The sequence below is a fragment of the Antrostomus carolinensis genome, unplaced genomic scaffold (genome assembly GCF_000700745.2).
Source record: "Antrostomus carolinensis isolate BGI_N321 unplaced genomic scaffold, ASM70074v2 scaffold7426, whole genome shotgun sequence".
NCBI classification, from domain to species: Eukaryota; Metazoa; Chordata; class Aves; order Caprimulgiformes; family Caprimulgidae; genus Antrostomus; species Antrostomus carolinensis.
Genome location: NW_010321156.1, coordinates 101,238 through 120,738, shown reverse-complemented (window position 1 = coordinate 120,738; position 19,501 = coordinate 101,238). Strand labels below are relative to the sequence as shown.

The following is a 19,501-nucleotide window of genomic DNA, read 5'->3' as shown; positions in this document are numbered from 1 at the left end:
TTTGATTATTTTTTTTTTAATATATGTCTAACCTGTCTTCAAATAAGAATGCTGAACATGTGGAGGGAAGAAAAAGAAACACACTGTAACAATATGACACAGGATTTTGAATGTTTCTATGCAACACATTTTTAATGAGGAGTTTTATATTTATACAGGAGTTAAATTCTTCAAATGAATTTGTGTTTATTAAAAGAAAGATATTTAATTATTTTCACAGCGTAGGTTGAATGTACATATGTATGCTTTTTGATAACAATTCTAGGGAAATTCAAACTTCCCATATTTCCCTTCTCAGAAAAAAATATGAAGATCAAAAGCATTGTGAAGGTGGTTTGATATACCTCTCATAGCATATTATCTTCAAGAAAATCAGATTTAACCTAGCTTATCCTCCTAATGCCACAAGTAAGTCCTAGGAAGGAAACGCTCCCTGTTTTCAATCCCATCAGTATCCTATCAGCATGGCAACTCATGCCATGCAAAAACAAAACAAAAAGCCCACTGGGATGTACTGATTTCTCAATGCAATGAATACACATCTTCTATTAAAACAAAAACCAAGCCCCACACCCCCTAACATCCTACTGACTACCTGACCTCTTGGAATTTGCAAGTCAAGAGTTCAATACATTTGCTCACAATCCCCATGCCAAAAGGAATGCCATTAACAAAGATAACGTGTTATTCTGAATAAAATTTTGCAGAGAGGATAAATCTCAAATGTGTGTTTTTTTAATCACAAGAGTATAAGAAAAATAATCTCCAACAGTCCTTTGAAGCAGCTTCCAAGAGCATGAAAACATTAGTAGCACACCTTTCTGACTGATAGAAAATAACCCAGATTCCTACTGTGGAACAGATAACACAGTATCCTCCCACACGTGTTGCTCCCAATCTTGATTCAGAGCTCACTATCCAACACTTTGAAGATATTAATGTATTGGAGCACTTACTGCCCTCTGACACTAGTCATGTCGGATCAAAGGAGAGTCATGTCATATATATATATATATAAATATGCGATTAACAGGTTTTGTCTGCATGCAGTAGTCACCCTCAAAAGCTATGATCATCACCAGAGTTAAGTGAAGTACAATTTGTTGGGAGATTTGCAATGAAAACAGACAAACATGTAGAAAAACATATCCTGAAAGAAAATCTGGGAGATGAAGGTTGACCATGGCTGTTGCAGGACTCGCTCTCTTTCGTTAAGAAAAAACAAAAAGAGAAATGGAACCAACTGTATATGTAAGGGTCATTGTTCTTTCTTTTTCTCAGAAGGTCTGAAATAAATGAAGGAGCTTCAGGTCAATGTCTTATTTTTGTCCCTTTTCCCATTTCTTTACATACTCCAGAAGGTAGCAGTAGCAGAAAATCCTATTTTTTTTTCCAAACTGTAATACAGTAAATTTAAAGGAAGGTGAAAAGGCTTTAAAAGGGATTAGACTTCAAGTTACTGCACAGTCTCCTCGAGAAGTCTGTGGGGTGTCTGGTTCAGTGATTTAGCCTGCTTGCTTCCTCTCAAAAAGACAGGATGTGGAGTTTAGTCTAACCAGCACATTCAAAATATGTTCCCACTCGGGAAACAGAGGAATAGTGTGGGAACAACTCTGTCCCTTGCACTCAGCAGGGCTAAATAGCTTATAATGAGAAAGGGTTCAATTAAGGGCTCCTTTACACCTGGCAGGAGAGGACCAGTGCCTGGCTGTATTCCCAGGTCTTTGTAAGTCAATCTGTGGCTGTCCTCCTTCCTCATGCTACCATCAGCTGAGCCCTGCATAATTAGTGCAGTTGTACTGACAAACCTTCTGAAAGCTGGAAGTGTTGTCTTAAAAAAAAATAAAGTATGCGTCAGGATCAACGCGTAGGAAGCAGATTATGTTTAGTCTGTGATAAACTGAAAGTCAATGTTACAGTCGTGCTCAGTACAAAAAGGTTCTGTGTCTGTGAACAGAGACGTGGCCCGGAGGGAAGTTAAAATAATTCCTCTGCTCTGTTTAGATCATTCCAACAAGGATGTTGTGTCCAGTTTTGCAAACCACATGTCAATAAAAGTGTGAGCCACCGGGAGTGACTGCCGAGGAGAGCAATGAGAACCAGCTATGTCTTGAAAAGACATAGAAGGAAGGATGAAAAGATAGTTGGCGCTAAAGAAGACTGAAAGGGAGAAGAAAACACTTGTTTGTCATGTCCACTGTAGAGATAGCATCAGACTGGAACAGTTAAGCCTATAGAAACCCCATCATCAAAAGTGTTTGCAAACACATCAGAGCTTCAGTGACAAATATACTTTCACTGATCCAGCAAAAGGACGAACTAGTGTAACTCTAGCCACCCCCTTCATCCCTAATCTCTATGATTTTCACTCATCACCAGTACCAGCATGCAACCAGCAGATACCACTTTGGACATGCATTTATTTACCTGTTCATAAAACTCATTGACAATGCCTTCTGTCCACTGCAGATGCAAATCTTTGCATTTCGCAGGCCCGTTTATGTCGGCCAGTTTGATGCACATTTGGCAAACGAGTAAGCGGTCGTTCTCATTAGTCCAGTCAATGCCAACATCATCATTCACCTAAGTAGACAGAAAAAGGAAAACCATGACAGTAATCCTGGGTAAAAAGATGCATCCACAGAGGAGGTTCTGCCCTGGGATAGCTTACAGTATATTCAGCTCTTTAACAAAATCACAAGTGTAAGCAAACCCAAGGTTGGAATTTACAATTAGCTGTAGAGCAATATGGAAAAGGAAAAATAAGTGAAAAACAATGAACATTGAGATAAATTATGAGAAATTAGTATTTAACAGATGATGTGCCAGTTTGAAAGCATTTGCTAGGAAAACAAACAAATGCAGTCTTTTCAAGACATTTTTCAAGAAGTTACTACCTACCTGGTGTACAAAGATAAACTACCATCAAATGCCATGCTGATTTAATTGCAGTGTGAAGACACATGTAACAAGCTTATTTCCTTATTTGACCTAAGTATGTCTGAAAATATTCCCTATCTTTTTCCTCTTCTTTATTTTTCCCATACTTCCCACAATAAAAAGTGATATATACTATCTAAATAAAAAATAAAAGCATCACTTCAAAGAATCACAGAAAGGTTGAGGTTGGAAGGCACCTTTGGAGATCATCTAGTCCAACGTCCCTGCTCAAGGCAGGGCCAGCTAGAGCAGGCTGCTCAGGATCGTGTCCAGTTTGGTTTTGAGTATCTCAAAGGAGAGAAACTCCACAACCTTTCTGGGCAACCTCTTCCAATGTACAACCTCCATCACAGTAAACACGTCCTTTCTTATTTCTAAACGGGGATTCCTGTACTTCAGCTTGTGTCCATCGTCGCTTGTCTTGTCACTGGATACCACTGACAAAAGTCTGGCTCCATCTGCTTTACTCTCCCTATCAGGTGTTTATACACATAGCTGCATCCCATCAGGTCCCACGGACTTGTGTATGTCTAGTTTGTTTAAGTGTTCCCTAACCTGATGCCATAAGTATTCACCACTTCAGACTTTCTCTCATGCCTCAGGGGCCTAGGATTCCTGAAGACAGGTCCTAGCCATGACTGAGGCTGAGAAAGCATTGAGGGCTTCAGCCTTTAACATCTCCAAACAGTCAGCAATACCAACCTTCACTGCCATTAGTCACATTTCCCCATCTCAGCCTTTTCTCCTAGAATATCTCCTAGTGTGGCAGGGGCTGTCTTCTACTGTTCACTTAATTTTCAGAATCCAAATCCCTCCTTGAAACACAGCTTTAATTGTCAAGCTTGCAATAGTTGAAAATGGATAGAAAACTGTTGTGCTATGACTAGTTGAAGCTTCCATGTCCTCTATCAGCAGGTCCCCTACCCCATACAGCAGTGGGCCCACATGGTGAGGTCTTCGGTTTTGGTGTACATGATCCAACATAACTAATGTCAGAGAACAGTAAGTGCTCCAATGCACTGATATCATCAAAGTGTTGGACAGTTAGCTTCCTTCATTATTTCTTGTTGGTACTTTCCAGACTGCAAGTTTTCTGGTAGGAGGATGTGTTTACGCTGACTTTGGTACAGAAGGGTCTCTCTGTTTGGAGCCTTAATATACTAAACTACATTTGAGCAACCCAATCAATAATGTGATCATTTAGAGCTAATTTTATCAGTTACAGCACCCTCCACCCATATACAAACATGTAAGGTCTGCTCTCTGAGACCACACTGGTACAAAAGAGTTTTTGCCAACCAAACATAAATGATATCTTTTTAAGGCAGTGATTACTCTGGGAAAACCAGGTTCAGCTGCAAGCACTAGTTCTCCCCCACTTTTTATTCCATGCATGACCGTTTGGCTATTCAAGCAATAAGGAGAGAGAAGGAGGATAAGAGATGTCCTTACAAATCTATAGTGAGCTGGCAGGATGTGAAACATCAGACTGTTCTATTTATCTGCAGTGTCTCAGGCATCACCTTGCTTGGCTACAGCAGTAGTTACACCTACCGTTGTCCAGCCTGATAAATTTAAGACAAATTTAGTTTTCAATATCCACAATTTATGCCTAGTACTTTGGTCAAGCTTGTCCTCTTCCACAGCAAAGACAGTTAATCTCTGTGACAAAGCCACAGTAATCATTGGTTCTGTCTTTTTTCATTCCATACTTATGTTCACAGAAGTCAAGGTTTTGGTCCAAACTGTCAAATTCAAAGGATGTATTCAGACAGCCTAGGTTTCCTGTACTTTATTTTCATCATACCCTGATAGATGAGAATCTGCCAATACTGTTCAATACTTTACCGGGAAATTAGGCCAGTGCAAATGATCCCAGACTTTAAAATTAAGACCTAAAGAGACCACCCTGATATTACAGGAGGTTTTGGGACGTGACTAGCAGGGGTGTAAAAATTGTTCAGACTTTTATGGATCTACAGATCAGTTTGCCATCTACCCTACCATGATTTAAGGCCTTTCTTTACAGCTTCTTAAAGCCAACAAAGAGAGACGTAACAGGGAAATGGAAAAAGCTGGAGGCTTCAAAATTTCAGGATACAGGTTGATCCTAAGCAATACCACAAGGAAACATTTTATCTGTCTCCCGAACAGCTAGAAGGTCCTAGTCCTGGATGAGAAACACACTGCTCAGTGTGTTTCTTGTAAGGAACACAAGGGCAGTGCCAGCTCTAAAGGTAGGTATCATCTAGGTAACAAGCCAACAGCTTTGATGGATGATGGAGTTTACTAAAGTAACTTGATAGGTGGCGATTTCCAATAAGTTAGGTTAAAACTGTAAAATAATTTTCAAGAACAGTTTCCCAGGGTTGCGATTTTATACTCACTGAATGAAGCGTGCATGAAAGATCTTCCTTCAGTGATCTTTATCTGGGGTTTACCCATTTGAAACAAAGTAGGAAAGAAAGATCAAGCTGTCATTGCATTTGAAATTAGAATTTCAAAATTGTTATGATTTCTACGCTTTGATAATATAACAGTATGATTAAACCAATACAAAAATTCACAATAAATATTTAGCCATTATGGAAACTTGGGAACAGCTTTGATTTTTTTCCCCTGAGTGCTTTGCTAATAGATCTAAAGTGACAGTGAACAAGAAAACAACATTGAAAAGTAAGTGGGATGTGCATTTAAGTAGTCTATAATATCCTTATCCTTAAACCAGTTTCTGAAAAAACTAAACATATATAAGAAAAGAAGCTGTGCCATTAAATTTAAATAAGTAAAAAATAACAGAAGAGCAAGATTACTATTCAAAAGAATGTTTTACAGCAGCCAAAAGGACATTCAGAAGAAAGAGCAAGACAGCAGCATTTCTAGCCTTTTCCCTGTCATGCTACCAAGCCCCACAATCTTTTCTGACCATCCATCAGAAACCCAAATGCATCTTCTTACCTTGGCATTGAATTTGGCAACAAAATCAAAGTGTTTCTTCAGGTCAGTAGCTAAAATTGCCTCAATGACAAGGAAGCGGAAATGCTTGAACTCCACGTGGTCGAGGTTGACCAGGAAGTTGTACTCTGGCCTTGACATGAAAAGGTTCCAGGCAGCAGCGGCGTGGTGGTTCTCCAGGACAGAGCGGTCGTTGTACAGCACTGCCTGTGAAAATAATTTGGGTAGCTGAAAGCTGAGAAACCTCTTAGCAAATGAAACACTGCAATGCAGAAATGAGAATGATGTGGGGATGGGTACATGAGGGAGGTTCAGATTTGGTTGATATGTTTGGGTTTGTTGTTTTTTCTTTAAAGGAACTTCTTGAAGTCTGAAGATGTGATTTTGGCAGGACTAATAGCAGACATCTGAAATGTTGTGATGGTGAAGATTTGTTGGAAGATTGATTTGAGAAATCTGGGTCTTTCATGCTTAAAGGTCTTTGGTTCCTGACCAAACTGCATTTACCTGGCCAGAGTATCAAAGTTCTTGATCACAGAAAGATGTTGCAAGGGTGAGAAGTATTACTATCAGTTTATAGACAGAAACTGATACCGAGCAAGTTCAGGTGACTTGCTTTTGTTGAGAGACAAAGTCTGGACACAAAGTTGGGGAGTAAATCTAGAATTTCTGCATCCCTACCTGACTTCTCACCATTAAGCTATCTTTTTTCCTTTCCTTGTCCATAGAAATATTTTTCAGCACGGTATGCTGAAGCCAGGCAGGTCAGCTATGTAAAGTAAGGAAAGATGATCTCATCATTAAACCAATAAACGGTGACTCAGAATTGCTGAATCCAACTCCCAGCACTGGCAGCAACTTCTGTGTAACCTCAGGTGAATCTGAATTCTTCATTTATAAAACCAAGAATATTTTCCACACACCCCGACCCCCCACCCCAATAGATGCATTGTGTAAAAATACATTCACAAAAGACTGCAGTTGCTCATATTCTATAGGAACAACAGAAAATATGTTACAATCGTGGACAAACTAACTTGCATGGTGCACTGTCAACTATTCAGGGTTTTTTTAATTTTATTTTAATCTTTCTGTGCCTTACTGGGTAGAATAATTCTCCCCTTATTTCACAGCTACAGATTCTCTATCAGTCAGCAGAGCATTAACTTCTCCTTCACTGAGACATTTTATCAGTACCTTTTCTTAACAGCTCTACTAACTACAGGTGGTGACGGTGTGTATGAAGACTTACTGTTAATCCCCAAGGGATTATTTCTGTCACTTTGATAAGCTCATTGAAAATATTTGGTAGACTTGTGTTCAATGGAAGCCACAGGCATCATTGTAGTAACAAGGAGAAGCTGTTACCAAAGACCTTCCAAACTTAACAGCAACACTGCTTGAGATTTATTTACCTGAGGAGCACTCGTTGCTACCAAAAAGGCATTGGTCCTTCCTGGATGATCATAATCATGCATGGCTGCAGCTACATAAAGAGCCATCAATTCAAGGGCAGGGATGTTGCCAGCTAGGCATCCATAGCTGTCATCTGTAGGTGTGTATGTCTTTGAAAACACATAACCCATATGGCCGTGAGTGATTCCACTGTCAGAATCTGAGCAGAAATAAGTAAACGAATAAATCAATAAATCCTTACCACATTTTCAGTGACTTACTGATACAGATAGAAGCAAAAAAGCACAAAGAGAAGGACCAAATTTACAATATGTAACAGAAGAGTAAAAACACATCCTGACCTAAATGCTTTCTGATACTGTGCACGTGATCCAGTGCAATATGGCACGCAATTGGAAAGGAACAAATCCTGATCCCACCTGGGGATCTTCCAGACATCCAGCACAGACTGTTCTCAGACTACATAAGTTATTATTAGTAATAAGCCATGGATTCATTGCCATGCTGGAGCTTTGTTGGTAACTCCATCTTCCCACTCCTTCCTCTAATTGCTTCACCGTATAGATTAGTCTGTGAGACACAAACAGTCCTTAAAGCAATCAACTAGAATTTGTTAACTTAATTATGGTACATGTTTTCCAATCCAAAGGTCTAGACTTTGGATCTTTGCTGACAATCCTCCTAACAGTCTCTTTTTGAAGCAGCTTGAACATGCCTGTGAGAGGCAGATACTGAGCGAGATGCTTCGCTAATTTATTCTGCTTGAATGGATCTTATACGCAGCTGAACAATGCCTTTCAAATAACAAACAGAAAAAAATCCCCCAAACTCAACCCCTTTCATTCCAACCATTTCACCATACCTACAAAGCCTCCAACAACCCTTGCTAATAACATTTTCCAGGGATAAAAACATTTCCCACCCATCCTGAAGAGTTTCACAAATGACATATATGTGCCACACAAACACCACCAAAAAAAAAGTGGAAGTGCTTTCTGCAGAACAAACTCCTACTTTTCCAGTAACTCCCTGAGAACTCCCACAAAATACAGACAGGTCCTCTAGTTGCTACAGCTGAATTTGGAGAAGTTAATCTAAAGATGCAGTAAGAACAGCTTCCTGTAAGGAGCAATCACAAAACAGCAGACAAGTGGTCTTGGCAAATGAGTTACAAAATGATAACAAGTCTCTTTCTTGGAGACAGTGAGGGAAGGCAAAGGAACACTTCACCACAGCCAAAGAGTGGCAAGTGCACAGCACTACCTGCCTGCCCCAGTGGTTTTGTAAGAGCAAAACAATGCAGGGTTTGAGGATCTGAAAGTCTACACTGCTTCTGGAGCAGTGTTGGAAAACACCACTAAAAATTTTCCTCGGAAAAAAAGCTATGGTAAAAATCAAATGGGAACAAACATCTGTTGTTATGGGTGACCACAAAGGTTTGCATTCACACATGGTTAAATGTGAAGTATTAGGTTTTGGAGGACCAATTCCATTCTCTTCAAAGTTATACAAACATACCTTAACACCTTCAACATTCAACATGCTACGGAACTTAAAAGTCTCTATAATAACAAGCACTGCATGCAATCCTCGGTTGTTGGCTTTCTTAGAGCAAAATCCATGACAACAACTTTTAAAAATACAACATATATACTTGCACATTTAAATATACCTGAATCGCTTGCTGACCCGTGATCATTAATCACAGTTGGAAGTCCTGGGATGGGCTGAGTAGTAAGGTACCAAACGGCATGTAGAACATCGGTTGCGTGGATTCGGTTGTGATCTGTGACACAAAGCAAATGATCCTACTACTAAACGTGAAGGATATTTCTGACAGAGGGAAATCAGCACCATCTAGTGGGTACGGCGTGGCAGTCAGTCGAGCAGAGACAAACCAAACATCATCACAAGCATGAAAACTAGCTGTATTCTGTAAATGCTCAGTTTTTCTTTTACTAAAGTTGAAGCACATTCATATTTTACACCAACCAAGAAAGAGAAAACAGAAGTGAAGCAGTGGGATCTGCCATGTAGGAAACTTTGCAAAGGAAATGTTAAACAAGGAGCCTGACCCGTGCTGCCAGCTCCAATCCTTTACTCTAGCGACTGCCTTTAGCTAGTTAAATGATACTGGGTAAATATGCACCGTTAACTTCTGATTCAAATTAAAGCAGTGGAAAAATCTCATCCACTTCAGTAGCTAGATTTCACCTAGCTTCTAAATACGAGGCAGGTAACACTTACCTGACTCTACTCGAGCTAATTTAGCAACTGCACTGCAAAAAAAAAATCAAACTCAGGATATGTGTACACTGCACAGTTAAACCAGGTTCTTCCCACAGTTTTCTGGCCAGAGATAAGAGCTCAGGCCCTGGATCCTGTAATCTTACTACAAGCTCTCTTTGCAGAAATGAGAGATAAAAGTCACCTCAAGGCTCATACCACCAAATCCAGATAAACTATCCTAAAATCAACACAACTGGATGGAAAAGAACACTAGTTCAGCTCAAAGCATCATCTAAACGTACACTAACAAAAAGTGCTATGATGATGAAAGAGGGGTAATGCTTTGCTGCACCAGGACCAAAGCTGACATCTGGGGTTAAACCACTGAAAGACAAGCATTTCAGCTTGTGATTCAGCCTAATTATGGGCAGAGCACAGGTATCTTCTACAGTGACTCGCTAAACATAAAGCAATTTGCTAGTATGAATGATAACCTGTAGCTACATCACTGCTACTACAGTCCTGGATAGATGCATTTCAGAGGACAAAGCACAAAAATAGGGGACTCCACTGCTGGGTCACCCCCACCTGTAAAACTTACACTAACTGGCTACATCTCTAGGTAATCAGTCATCCTAGTTGGAGACACCTTGGTAATACAAAACAATTAAGTTTCTCTCATTTGCAAACAAACTGCTGGCACAGGCTTGATGGGAACAGGTGAAGAACTAGGTTATATTAAGAAGATAATGGTCAAGAATCAGGGTAACATTGAAGATGATATGTACCCTTCATTAGGAAAAATTACCAACACACATCCAGAAGCCCTCTCTGAGAAGTAATAAAGTTGATCAGACTCAGTAGGGGTGAAGAAAACCTCTCTACTCTGGGGGAGTAGAAGGGACTGGCAGAAAGTTGTGCAAGCAACCTGGTTTTATACCTGCTGCATCCTAAAGACAGATAGTGTGCAGCTGACGGAGGGTTTCTCAGCAATGAAGTTGAACTTCACCCTAAGGCTGCTCCTTCTATGGGAGAAGAAGGAAAGAGAAAACCTGGGATGGAGAAAGCACCCTGGAGAGCCACATTTGCTCCCTTGCCACTGCTAGGGGATGGATAATGTCTGCTCCTGTTGGGAACAGCCACCTGTCCCCTCTAGAGCAGCACTGCTGAGCCCACATTTCTAACCCCTACCATCAGTGGGGCAGCTGCCTCCAGCTTGCATTGCCCTGGCTCTGGCAGAGGAGGGCTCACCATCTTGCTAACCCAACGCTCCAGCGCTCGAGGCAACTGTCTACTTGTCTATGCCCAAAATCAGCAGTATCCTGCCTGCCAAAGGCAGACAGGTATAACACAGACAGGTTTATTACATTCACAATTTGCAGTCATTTTACTTACTAAATGTGAGCATGATGTCATGCCACATGGCCCTTTTATTTATCCCTTGCTTTCCCTTCTTGCTCTCCTTTGTCTTTCCCTGTGACCTTCCCTTTAAATACCTGCTAGCTGAAATTTTTAAGAGTAAAACAGTAAGCAGCATAGGAATGGTTATTTTTGTAAAGAAGAAAGTAAAATAAGGAAGGAGTTCTCCTCTCCCTTGCCTTCCTCAAAGTACTAAGAACATTTCTCCCAAGACACTAATCTCCTCACACAAAACCTACAGGACGGCCCTGCATAGGGGCTAATGCTGTTCTCAGGAGTAAAGCCTGGATAAGCATCTTCTAAAACTTGAACTGATTTAATCCAGCTGGGATAGTCCCCATTATTTTTGTGTGAATAACCCATTTTTCAGTTCATTAACCAGAAGAAAGAATTGGTTAAGTCCAAACAAGCTAGTTTGGTTTTTACCCTGTCACAGAAATGAAAAACTGAAAGGTAAATTAATTTTCTATTAGAGGAAATATTCCACTTTACTAAAATGAAACACACTTAAGAAAAGTCCAGGAAATTAAGGGCAAGATTCACAAAAATTCCCGAGACTCTATGAATAGTTCAATGTTTTAAATAAAAAGGAATAGCTCCAGTAGGACAGACAGAGTGTGGGACATCCATTTATAACGCCCTCAGGCTATAACCTGCTGCTTCAAATCCCTGCTCAGGTTCAAACACAAGGAAAGACTGGAAGTTTGGTCTCTCACTTTCCCAGAAGAGAGTCCAAACCACCTGGCTGAGAAGCATTTTGAGGTATCTTTCCTTCAATCCCTCCCACGGTAGCTGTTCCAATTGGTATTTAGTATTTTGAGAGAGAGACTGTATGACTATTAAATCTGTGTTTCAGACATTTTTCTGGGAGGTAGGAGAAAACAGTGACCTAGATTTCTCAACAGTGGGGTTATCTGCCAGCAAAAGCAAGTAATAACCCCCCCTCTCCTCCTGGTGGGGGAAAAAAAAGAAAAAAAAAGTGTCTTTTGCAGTTGAGGTGGTTTGGTAAATTTTATTTGAATTAGTAAATACTTTGGGGATGAATGAAAGCAGGTTTTTCAGTGAATAAATGATTCACTGAAAAATATCAGCTGAGCTGTAGCAGCAGAAGAACAGGATACACTCATCTACTTGGCATATTTTTTCTGCTTTACAAAGCTCATCTCCTTTGGTAGCATAGCATTGCTACTGTGTAAAAATCCAAATTGCTTATGGGGGTAAATGTTTCAATAAATTCCAACTGGGGCACTGGGGTACATTTGCATAATCAGGAAACAGTTCTTTGTACCTACAGTAGCTTTATCTGGTCTCGGGCTTGCACGGAATTTGCCATGAATTATCTGAAACAACATGAAACTTTAAAATGCAATGAAAAAAAAGACGTGAGATTGTAGTTCTGCACAAACCTCTGACCAGAGAGCCATCCATTTGGTCATGATGTAGGACAAGAAAAAAAGTAGCTGTTATAACGAGAAAAGAAAGGCTTCAATAACAAAGTGTGTGGAAAACATCAAAAACTTGAAGGAAGCATTGTTATCTGCTGGGAATTTTTTACTTACAAGGTATCTCTCGGTATCCACATTCCAAGGCATGAAAGTAGTTCATAAATTCCCTCACTGGTATTTTAAAGGTTTCAAACAGCCCCATGTCCTCAAAAAGCCTGTATGATACCTGAAAAAACAAAACAACCATGCTACTAAACAGACCAGAAAAACTCTAAATATTAGATATAAAAATCATTCTGTTGAATTACCCCATGAAAACCTGCTTTACTAGTAGTATTTTCTCAAGTACACCTGATCCAGCTATAGCTGCAGCTATTTGCACTTCCATAGGGATGTGGCTACACAGCCAAACAGACAAGTTATTAGTACCAAATAGACCTCCTCACTCCTTCATTACATCCTTCCAGATGTTTGCCTCTTCCTTTCAGGTATATGGATCCCCCAAATTTTGCAAGCACCTCAGAAACATACACACCTAAAGGAAGATATCCAGAGGTCTTTTGATGCCATCTGTCTGGTAATGAGATCCGTAGAGCTAAGCAATTTGAAGCACACTTGGAATGATGAGTGCTATACCGGTAAGAAATCGTTACAAATTATGTTTTGTGTTTTACACCTGAATGTAAATCAAAGAGCTACCTAACTGATGGTGGTAATTTATCTTTGTGGTCATGGCTGTTGGCCATAAAGTGAAAAGTTCCTTTATAGCAAGGAGCTAAGGAACTACTGAATTACAATGCTTGGGAAGACATGAGCTTAGAATAAAAGATAGAGCCTGTAGAAGGCAAAACTTTACTCTGAAAATCCCATGGGATCCTCCTGTACGGAGTTTGACTTTATGCACAATTTGCATTAGAAACTGCATGGAATTCTGTTTGTCTGTCTGGAATTACAGCTGAAGTAAATCAGCCAGGATTCAAACTTTCATGTACAGAAAGACGAAGTATTTTACGGGGAGATGAGGTATTTTACGCTCTAGTCTTAGATCACTGAATGGTAAGCTTCATATTTCCAGCAAAATACCATTGTATAAGAAGAGGAAACATAAATATTATTCTGCAGGACCAAACCTTACTGGTCTACAGTACCAATACTGGCCAGGTATCTTAAATAAAACATGTCACAAAAGCATGTTTTTTCTTCCCTTGGATTTTGGGGGGTGGGAAATTCCACAGCCGTTGAAAAGAAGTGAAGCTGACTGTGATAGATATGAATGATAGCTCTTCCCCATGACATGGTGTAAAACAGCATTATTCTCTGTGGTCATTAGAAAGCATAAAGAGCCAAGCAAGTCATTTGGATGTTTTTTTTAAATGTTTTCTTTCTTTCTTTCTTTCTTTCTTACCAGCTCGGGAGGAGGAAGGGGTAAGGCCAGGTCAGAAAGAGATAAAAAGGGCATTGATGTCTTCCAGAAAGTCAGCTAAGTAAATTCTTTCATTAAAAAAAAAATAAAAAAATAAAAAATAATAATAATAAAAAAATAATGGTGCAGTTTTGTTTATTCATTGCTCTGGATTAACCATTTTAAAACACTTTTGTCCTTTAAAATCCTTCCTTCCCAAACTACATGCTGCTTCACGAGCTCCCAGGGAGTTAGAATCTCATGGGCTGAGCACAGTGCCCTCGCAGCCGTGGTGTGGTCCCCACCGCCTGTGACAAGCCCAGGGAAGCTCAGACAGCTGCCAGGCACATGGCAGTGGGTGCTCCACACTGCCTCTTCCCTCCAGCCCCCATTTGCTGCTTGTCTCTGCAATGATTGCTAATGCTTGAATTAATCATTTATAACTCAGATACATCTGGCAGTGCTGCCTGAAGAAGGACGGGCACTTCTCCCAGATGGTTCCTAATGGAAGCTGTTTGGAAATGAGGACTGTTATTCACACATAGCTCCTCTCCTGGGTGTTGCAGGCTCTCATCAGAGGACAAGTGCAATACTTAGGTTAGCCATTCCCTACTCGTTGTTTGCAGGCAACCCCTCTGTCACTCCTTTTCCATCTCTTGTATTTGCTTGCTTCAAACATGTGTTTCTTTTAAGCTGTCAGCACCTGGTCTCCAGCTTTAACAAACATCACTCCTCAAAAGGGCTGCTGTGATGATCTTGGGAATATACTGTCCCCCAAGGATTGATTTCCCTTGCTCCTTCAAATAATGGCTGCAGTTTCTCTCTGCAGAAGCCATGCATGATGATGAGATGACCAAACATTCCTCTTGGCACCACCCAGAGACCAACTTACCCATGCTGCAATGATGCCACCCCACCTTGATGCTGCTGGTGTACTGAGAGCATAGGAGCACCAACAGCTTTTCTTGTCTCTATGGGCCCAGTAATAAAAGCTAGAGAGAGACCTTGACTTTAGCGTATTCTTTTTAATTTTATTTGCTTTCCGAGGCAATTGAGTTCCCCTTCCACAGGTTTTAGTTTTATAGGAGCTATAAGAAGAGTGTTAAGTGTAACTGAAGACATTATCTAACTTTATGGCCTGTTGTGAAGCATCAACTCAGCTGGAGACCTCTGCTGTTCCTTTCTGAAATGAGACTTGTATGTAAATATCTCTCTAACCCCTATCATGCACTTTTGTTCGTGCCACATTTAGAGTGCTTGCCACTGTACTTCACACAGATGCTTTTATGGTTGCTGACTGGTTTGGGGACTTTTTATATGTCTAAATCAATTTAACATTCCAAAAAAGAAGAAACAGACATCTCAAGAAGCTTTAAAGATGCTAAGCCAGCATTTGCTTTCTAAACTGAATGCTTCCCTAGAGGCATGCGTCAGCTCTGCTTTGTTCCATCTCATAAATTTAACCTAGCAAGGCAAACATAGTTAATTCAGCTTGTTAATTCACTTATTTTTAATGGATGAGTCAATTTAACGGCAAAATACAGAGAATAAATCATTAAAGCTTTTGTTTTCCTTTGTTTATAATATCCCAGGATTTAAAAATTATACAAGAAAAAGGCAATACTTTTGGCTGGAGAAAAATATTTATTCATTTTAGTTCTCTTATTTCTGAAAATCATTTTCTTAGGAACATCTGAGTAGGTGGGGGAAGGAACGAAAGGATCTCTATTCTATGAACAAGGCTGAACTTTCTACTTCCTTCTCTTAGGGAGCGGGAGTTGTTACAAACAGCTGTTACAAAAAATGTTGAATTTTGATCACAGATATTGTTTATTAAAGCTTCTCTGTTCTATTTGACAGGCTTCATTTTGTGGCACTGCAAAACGGATAACATGCTCAGAACCTGTGCAAAGAGCAGATGTTGGAAAACAGTGTGGAGTTTTAGGGCAAATTGAGGGAGGTAGAGGGGAATTGTCCTGAAAGGCATGGAACTCCTTGGCAAAGTGTTTAAAGCCTATAGAGGTACCCAGGTAAAACCAGAACAAATTTTGGCTCACCCAAACTGTTGGTTATGCCATAAAAAAAAAAGTTCTGTTTTTCCTTACGTTTCATTCATCGTTCTATTATCATTCTATACTATTAGAAAACAACATGACCAATAGGATCTACAAGAGCATCTTAATCACACGCTCACTATCTAGTGCAAAAATGTTTCAATGTTCAGCACCAAATTTATATCAGTATTGATATCCAGCCATAGTTTGCCTATTTCTCTAAAGTGAACCTAGAGAGCTGGCAGACTGGTTAAACACAGATGTTACTTGCCAAGCTACAGAACCATAAAAGGCAGACCACAGAATAAATCTGAATTCATGCTGTGGTTTCCCTGGTTGACCACTGCATAATTGAATCTAACAAAATAACAGTTAACCACCAAGGGACCAAGATTTGATACAGCATTCTCTGGAGCCTGTTGCACTGAGTTCTGCCTGACACACTAACCTCTGTGTTTGTGAGGGGTGTTAATTGTCCCACATTATACCAATTAACAGAATCTCTTTTTTCCAGCACTCACCACTGCATAATGCATTGTAAAGTGATACTGGATCACTCAGATTCTCTTGGGCTTTTTCCCCTTCCAACCCTAAATAATAATAATTACTTGCCTTTCCTGTTTAATAAAACTCAATATTTCCATAAGAAAAAATGGCTAATTTGTCAGTGGGCCAGGAAAAGGGGCTTAAGAGAGAAAAAAGGTCAGCCAAGAAAGTGATTATGGAAGTGACATTAATCGTGCTGGGTTGAGACAGGCTGTGTCAGTACCTGCATTCAACTTACAGGAGGGAATGAAAAACCAATAGTTGAAAGAAAGACTAGTAAGATCTCACATCCTGATTCACAGTAAATTAGTCTTCCCTATGTAATAATGATATGAATTTACTATCAAAGAGCTGACTCTAGAAGTGAGGGATTATAGCAAAGACTATTTTTCCCCCCCTCTTCCTGAAACTTTGCTTTCTTGCACAACCTGACTGAAATGTCCAGTATAAAAAAGGACCAAAGTTCTGTATTCCCTGCATCATCTGAATGTATTTACTGTTTAGCCCTCTCATACTGAACCCCATCAGAAATCCTTTCACAAAGAACTCAGGAAGGGGTGGCAGCACCTCCTGCAGATAAAAGCGAATATCCAGAAAGGTTTTATGTAAACTCATTGGCAGAGAGCAGCAGGCAAAATAGATGTGTGGTTTTTATCTTTCTCATTCTTACATTTAAAAATACAGACATTCAAAAGTAAGGAATGTAATGAGATGGAGTTCATATTGTCAGCTTTGAATTAGGGGGCAGGGATCACAATTCATTGGACAATGGGTCTTAACACTAGTTTGTCTAAATCTGTCAATAAACCAGTCAGTCACTGCAGACAAAATATCCTTCTCACCTGACTGAGAATCCGACCACATTTCTTTCCGATTTTTTCCACCAAATCAAAGATTGGGAAGTTCCAACTATTTAGCTGCTCCATCAGGGGATCCAAGTTGTCCATAACCAGAGGCTCAGGAGCAAGTACAGGCTTGTCCTATGCCAAAAATCAGAATAAAGAGGGATTTTAGTTCTTTGAAGTATCTCATGCAAAAATTTATGCCCTTAAAAACTAAGGTCACTTTAGCATCCTCTGTAAGCTGATGGTACTTTACTCTGCTCTGTGGAGATGTCCCCATTTCTACCAGCCCTGCAGCTAGTCACTCTCCTTTAGAATTTGTTTCACTTGAATGAACAGGAAATTCTGCCTATGAAGCATCAGTCTCTGAATTTATCCATGAAATGCATTCATTCATGGGAATCATTCATTCATTTCTGAGGCAGTCTGTCTTCATTGTAAAATTTGCTGCTGTACAGAGGGAAAAACATTCAGTTTCTACTTCCACATCAGGACCCATTCATTACAACCTAACATAGCTAATGGAGCTCAGTCCAAGTGACGACTTGTACTTCTTAAACTGAAACCTACCTGTTTTTCAAGGTCTGCAAATAAAAGATGGGTTGTGCCCCTCCTTTCACATTTCTCCCTGTATACTTCCTCGAATTTTGTTATTACTAAGAAACTGTAGATGAGTAAATGCCAAAATATCTCAAGAAAAATGCCTTCTCTCAGCCTGTCCAACTCCAATTCAACAGATTACAATAAATTTTTCAAGAGCTCATGCCAACTTCAACTTATTAATTCAGTTGTACAACAGGCTGTGGGAAATTTAACTAAACAAAGCTTTCCCTCTACATCTCAATCAAGCTTACAGTACAATCCCAGCTGAATACAGTCGTCGTGAGAAGATCAGCACTCAGTTCACCATACTGCAATGTTCTTATGTTCAAGACATACAGCAGCAATAATACCATGCAGCACCCTCAGACAAGCTTTAATTTGTTTTAAAATAAGGACTACTGTATATATTAGACAAGATTGCAAGGCCATTGAGAAGCTAAAGTGGTTGAACAGGAAGACTTTATATCATGCTGGTAGTCTGAGAAGGTAATTCCCCTTCCTTCCAATCCATCCCCCTTAAAGACATCACTAACAGAGAAGCCAAACATTTCAGAAATACCTAATGGCAGCTCCATAAACTTGTATTTATTAATCAAAACAGACGTTTAGCGTTTCACAAGTGGCCAGTGCTTAGCAGCTCTCACACATTTCAATAGTTTGTTTAGATTCTTGAAAGTCAGTCCTCTTACTGCAAGGTAGGAGCCTGCTGCAACTGCTGCTTAAAACCACAGTCACAATCTTCAGGCAGTCCCAGGGTTGTTTTTGTTTTTGTTTTTTTTGTGAGGGTTTGTGGTTTTTAGTTGGTTCGGTTTTTTGTTGCATCATTTGTCTCCCCCCCCCAGCACCAGTCTACACTCAGTCTATCACGTAAATGGAACTTAAACAAGCTACCTCAGGTGGCATCAAGGGATGCAGAATGATGGTCTCAGGCATGTACATCCGACAGACAGATCCTTTCCGCGTCTGCTCTTTGGAACAATCTGTTTCATCATCATTTTGTACGATATCGCTGCTGTCACTGTTGTTGGTCTCATAGTCAGAAGTGGCTTGCGCAGGATCATCTACAACACAAATCACAAAAGCTTGTTGTATGAACAGCAAGGATTGCATGAAAGTCATCCTCTGACCTTCCGAATAATAGCAACAGGATCTCTGACTCATAATACATATGTGCTGCTTGGCTGGGTCCAAAGTCAGACAATCTGTCCAAAGGCATTAAAGCATATACCCTGCAGAGTGCAAAACTGGGATCAGGGATTGAAGAGAGAGAAAAATCTTGAGGACAGTTACTGGAGCTGACTAGATTAGATGACAGAAACTGTATTTCCTTTAGATTTTAACTATTCTTCATTAGCATTTTGCACATGATGTACATACAAAAAGGAAAGAAGCCTCAAAGACAATTTGTACGGTCTCACCTATGCACGTTCTCCTTTTATGACAGACAGGTATATCAGCCCTTCAGGGAATGATTCTTAAATTTTAAGGGATGAGGATTTTTTGATGGACAAAAAAATTACCTGTTCTGTTCAGGGTGTGTGTGGTATCATTATTTCTATCTAGTGTCCCATCAGCAGCTTCTATTTGGTTATAGGGTCTGCCACAGCTGAAATATACCAAGAAACAAGCACAATATAAAGAACCATGAGC

The 19,501-nt window shown here is 39.9% G+C and overlaps 1 protein-coding gene across 1 annotated transcript in view; it reads right to left on the bottom strand.

Moving 5' to 3' along the window:
* Positions 1 to 19,501, bottom strand: part of PDE3A (phosphodiesterase 3A) — a 90,460-nt gene that overhangs the window by 5,302 nt on the left and 65,657 nt on the right. The window contains exons 6-14 of the mRNA XM_029085404.1: positions 19,372 to 19,457; positions 18,765 to 18,912; positions 18,697 to 18,700; positions 17,249 to 17,386; positions 12,519 to 12,630; positions 8,984 to 9,097; positions 7,311 to 7,510; positions 5,899 to 6,102; positions 2,428 to 2,583 (exon numbers count right to left, since the gene is read on the bottom strand). Of these exons, the coding sequence (XP_028941237.1) occupies positions 2,428 to 2,583; positions 5,899 to 6,102; positions 7,311 to 7,510; positions 8,984 to 9,097; positions 12,519 to 12,630; positions 17,249 to 17,386; positions 18,697 to 18,700; positions 18,765 to 18,912; positions 19,372 to 19,457 (1,162 nt within the window). The remainder of the gene's footprint in view (positions 1 to 2,427; positions 2,584 to 5,898; positions 6,103 to 7,310; positions 7,511 to 8,983; positions 9,098 to 12,518; positions 12,631 to 17,248; positions 17,387 to 18,696; positions 18,701 to 18,764; positions 18,913 to 19,371; positions 19,458 to 19,501) is intronic.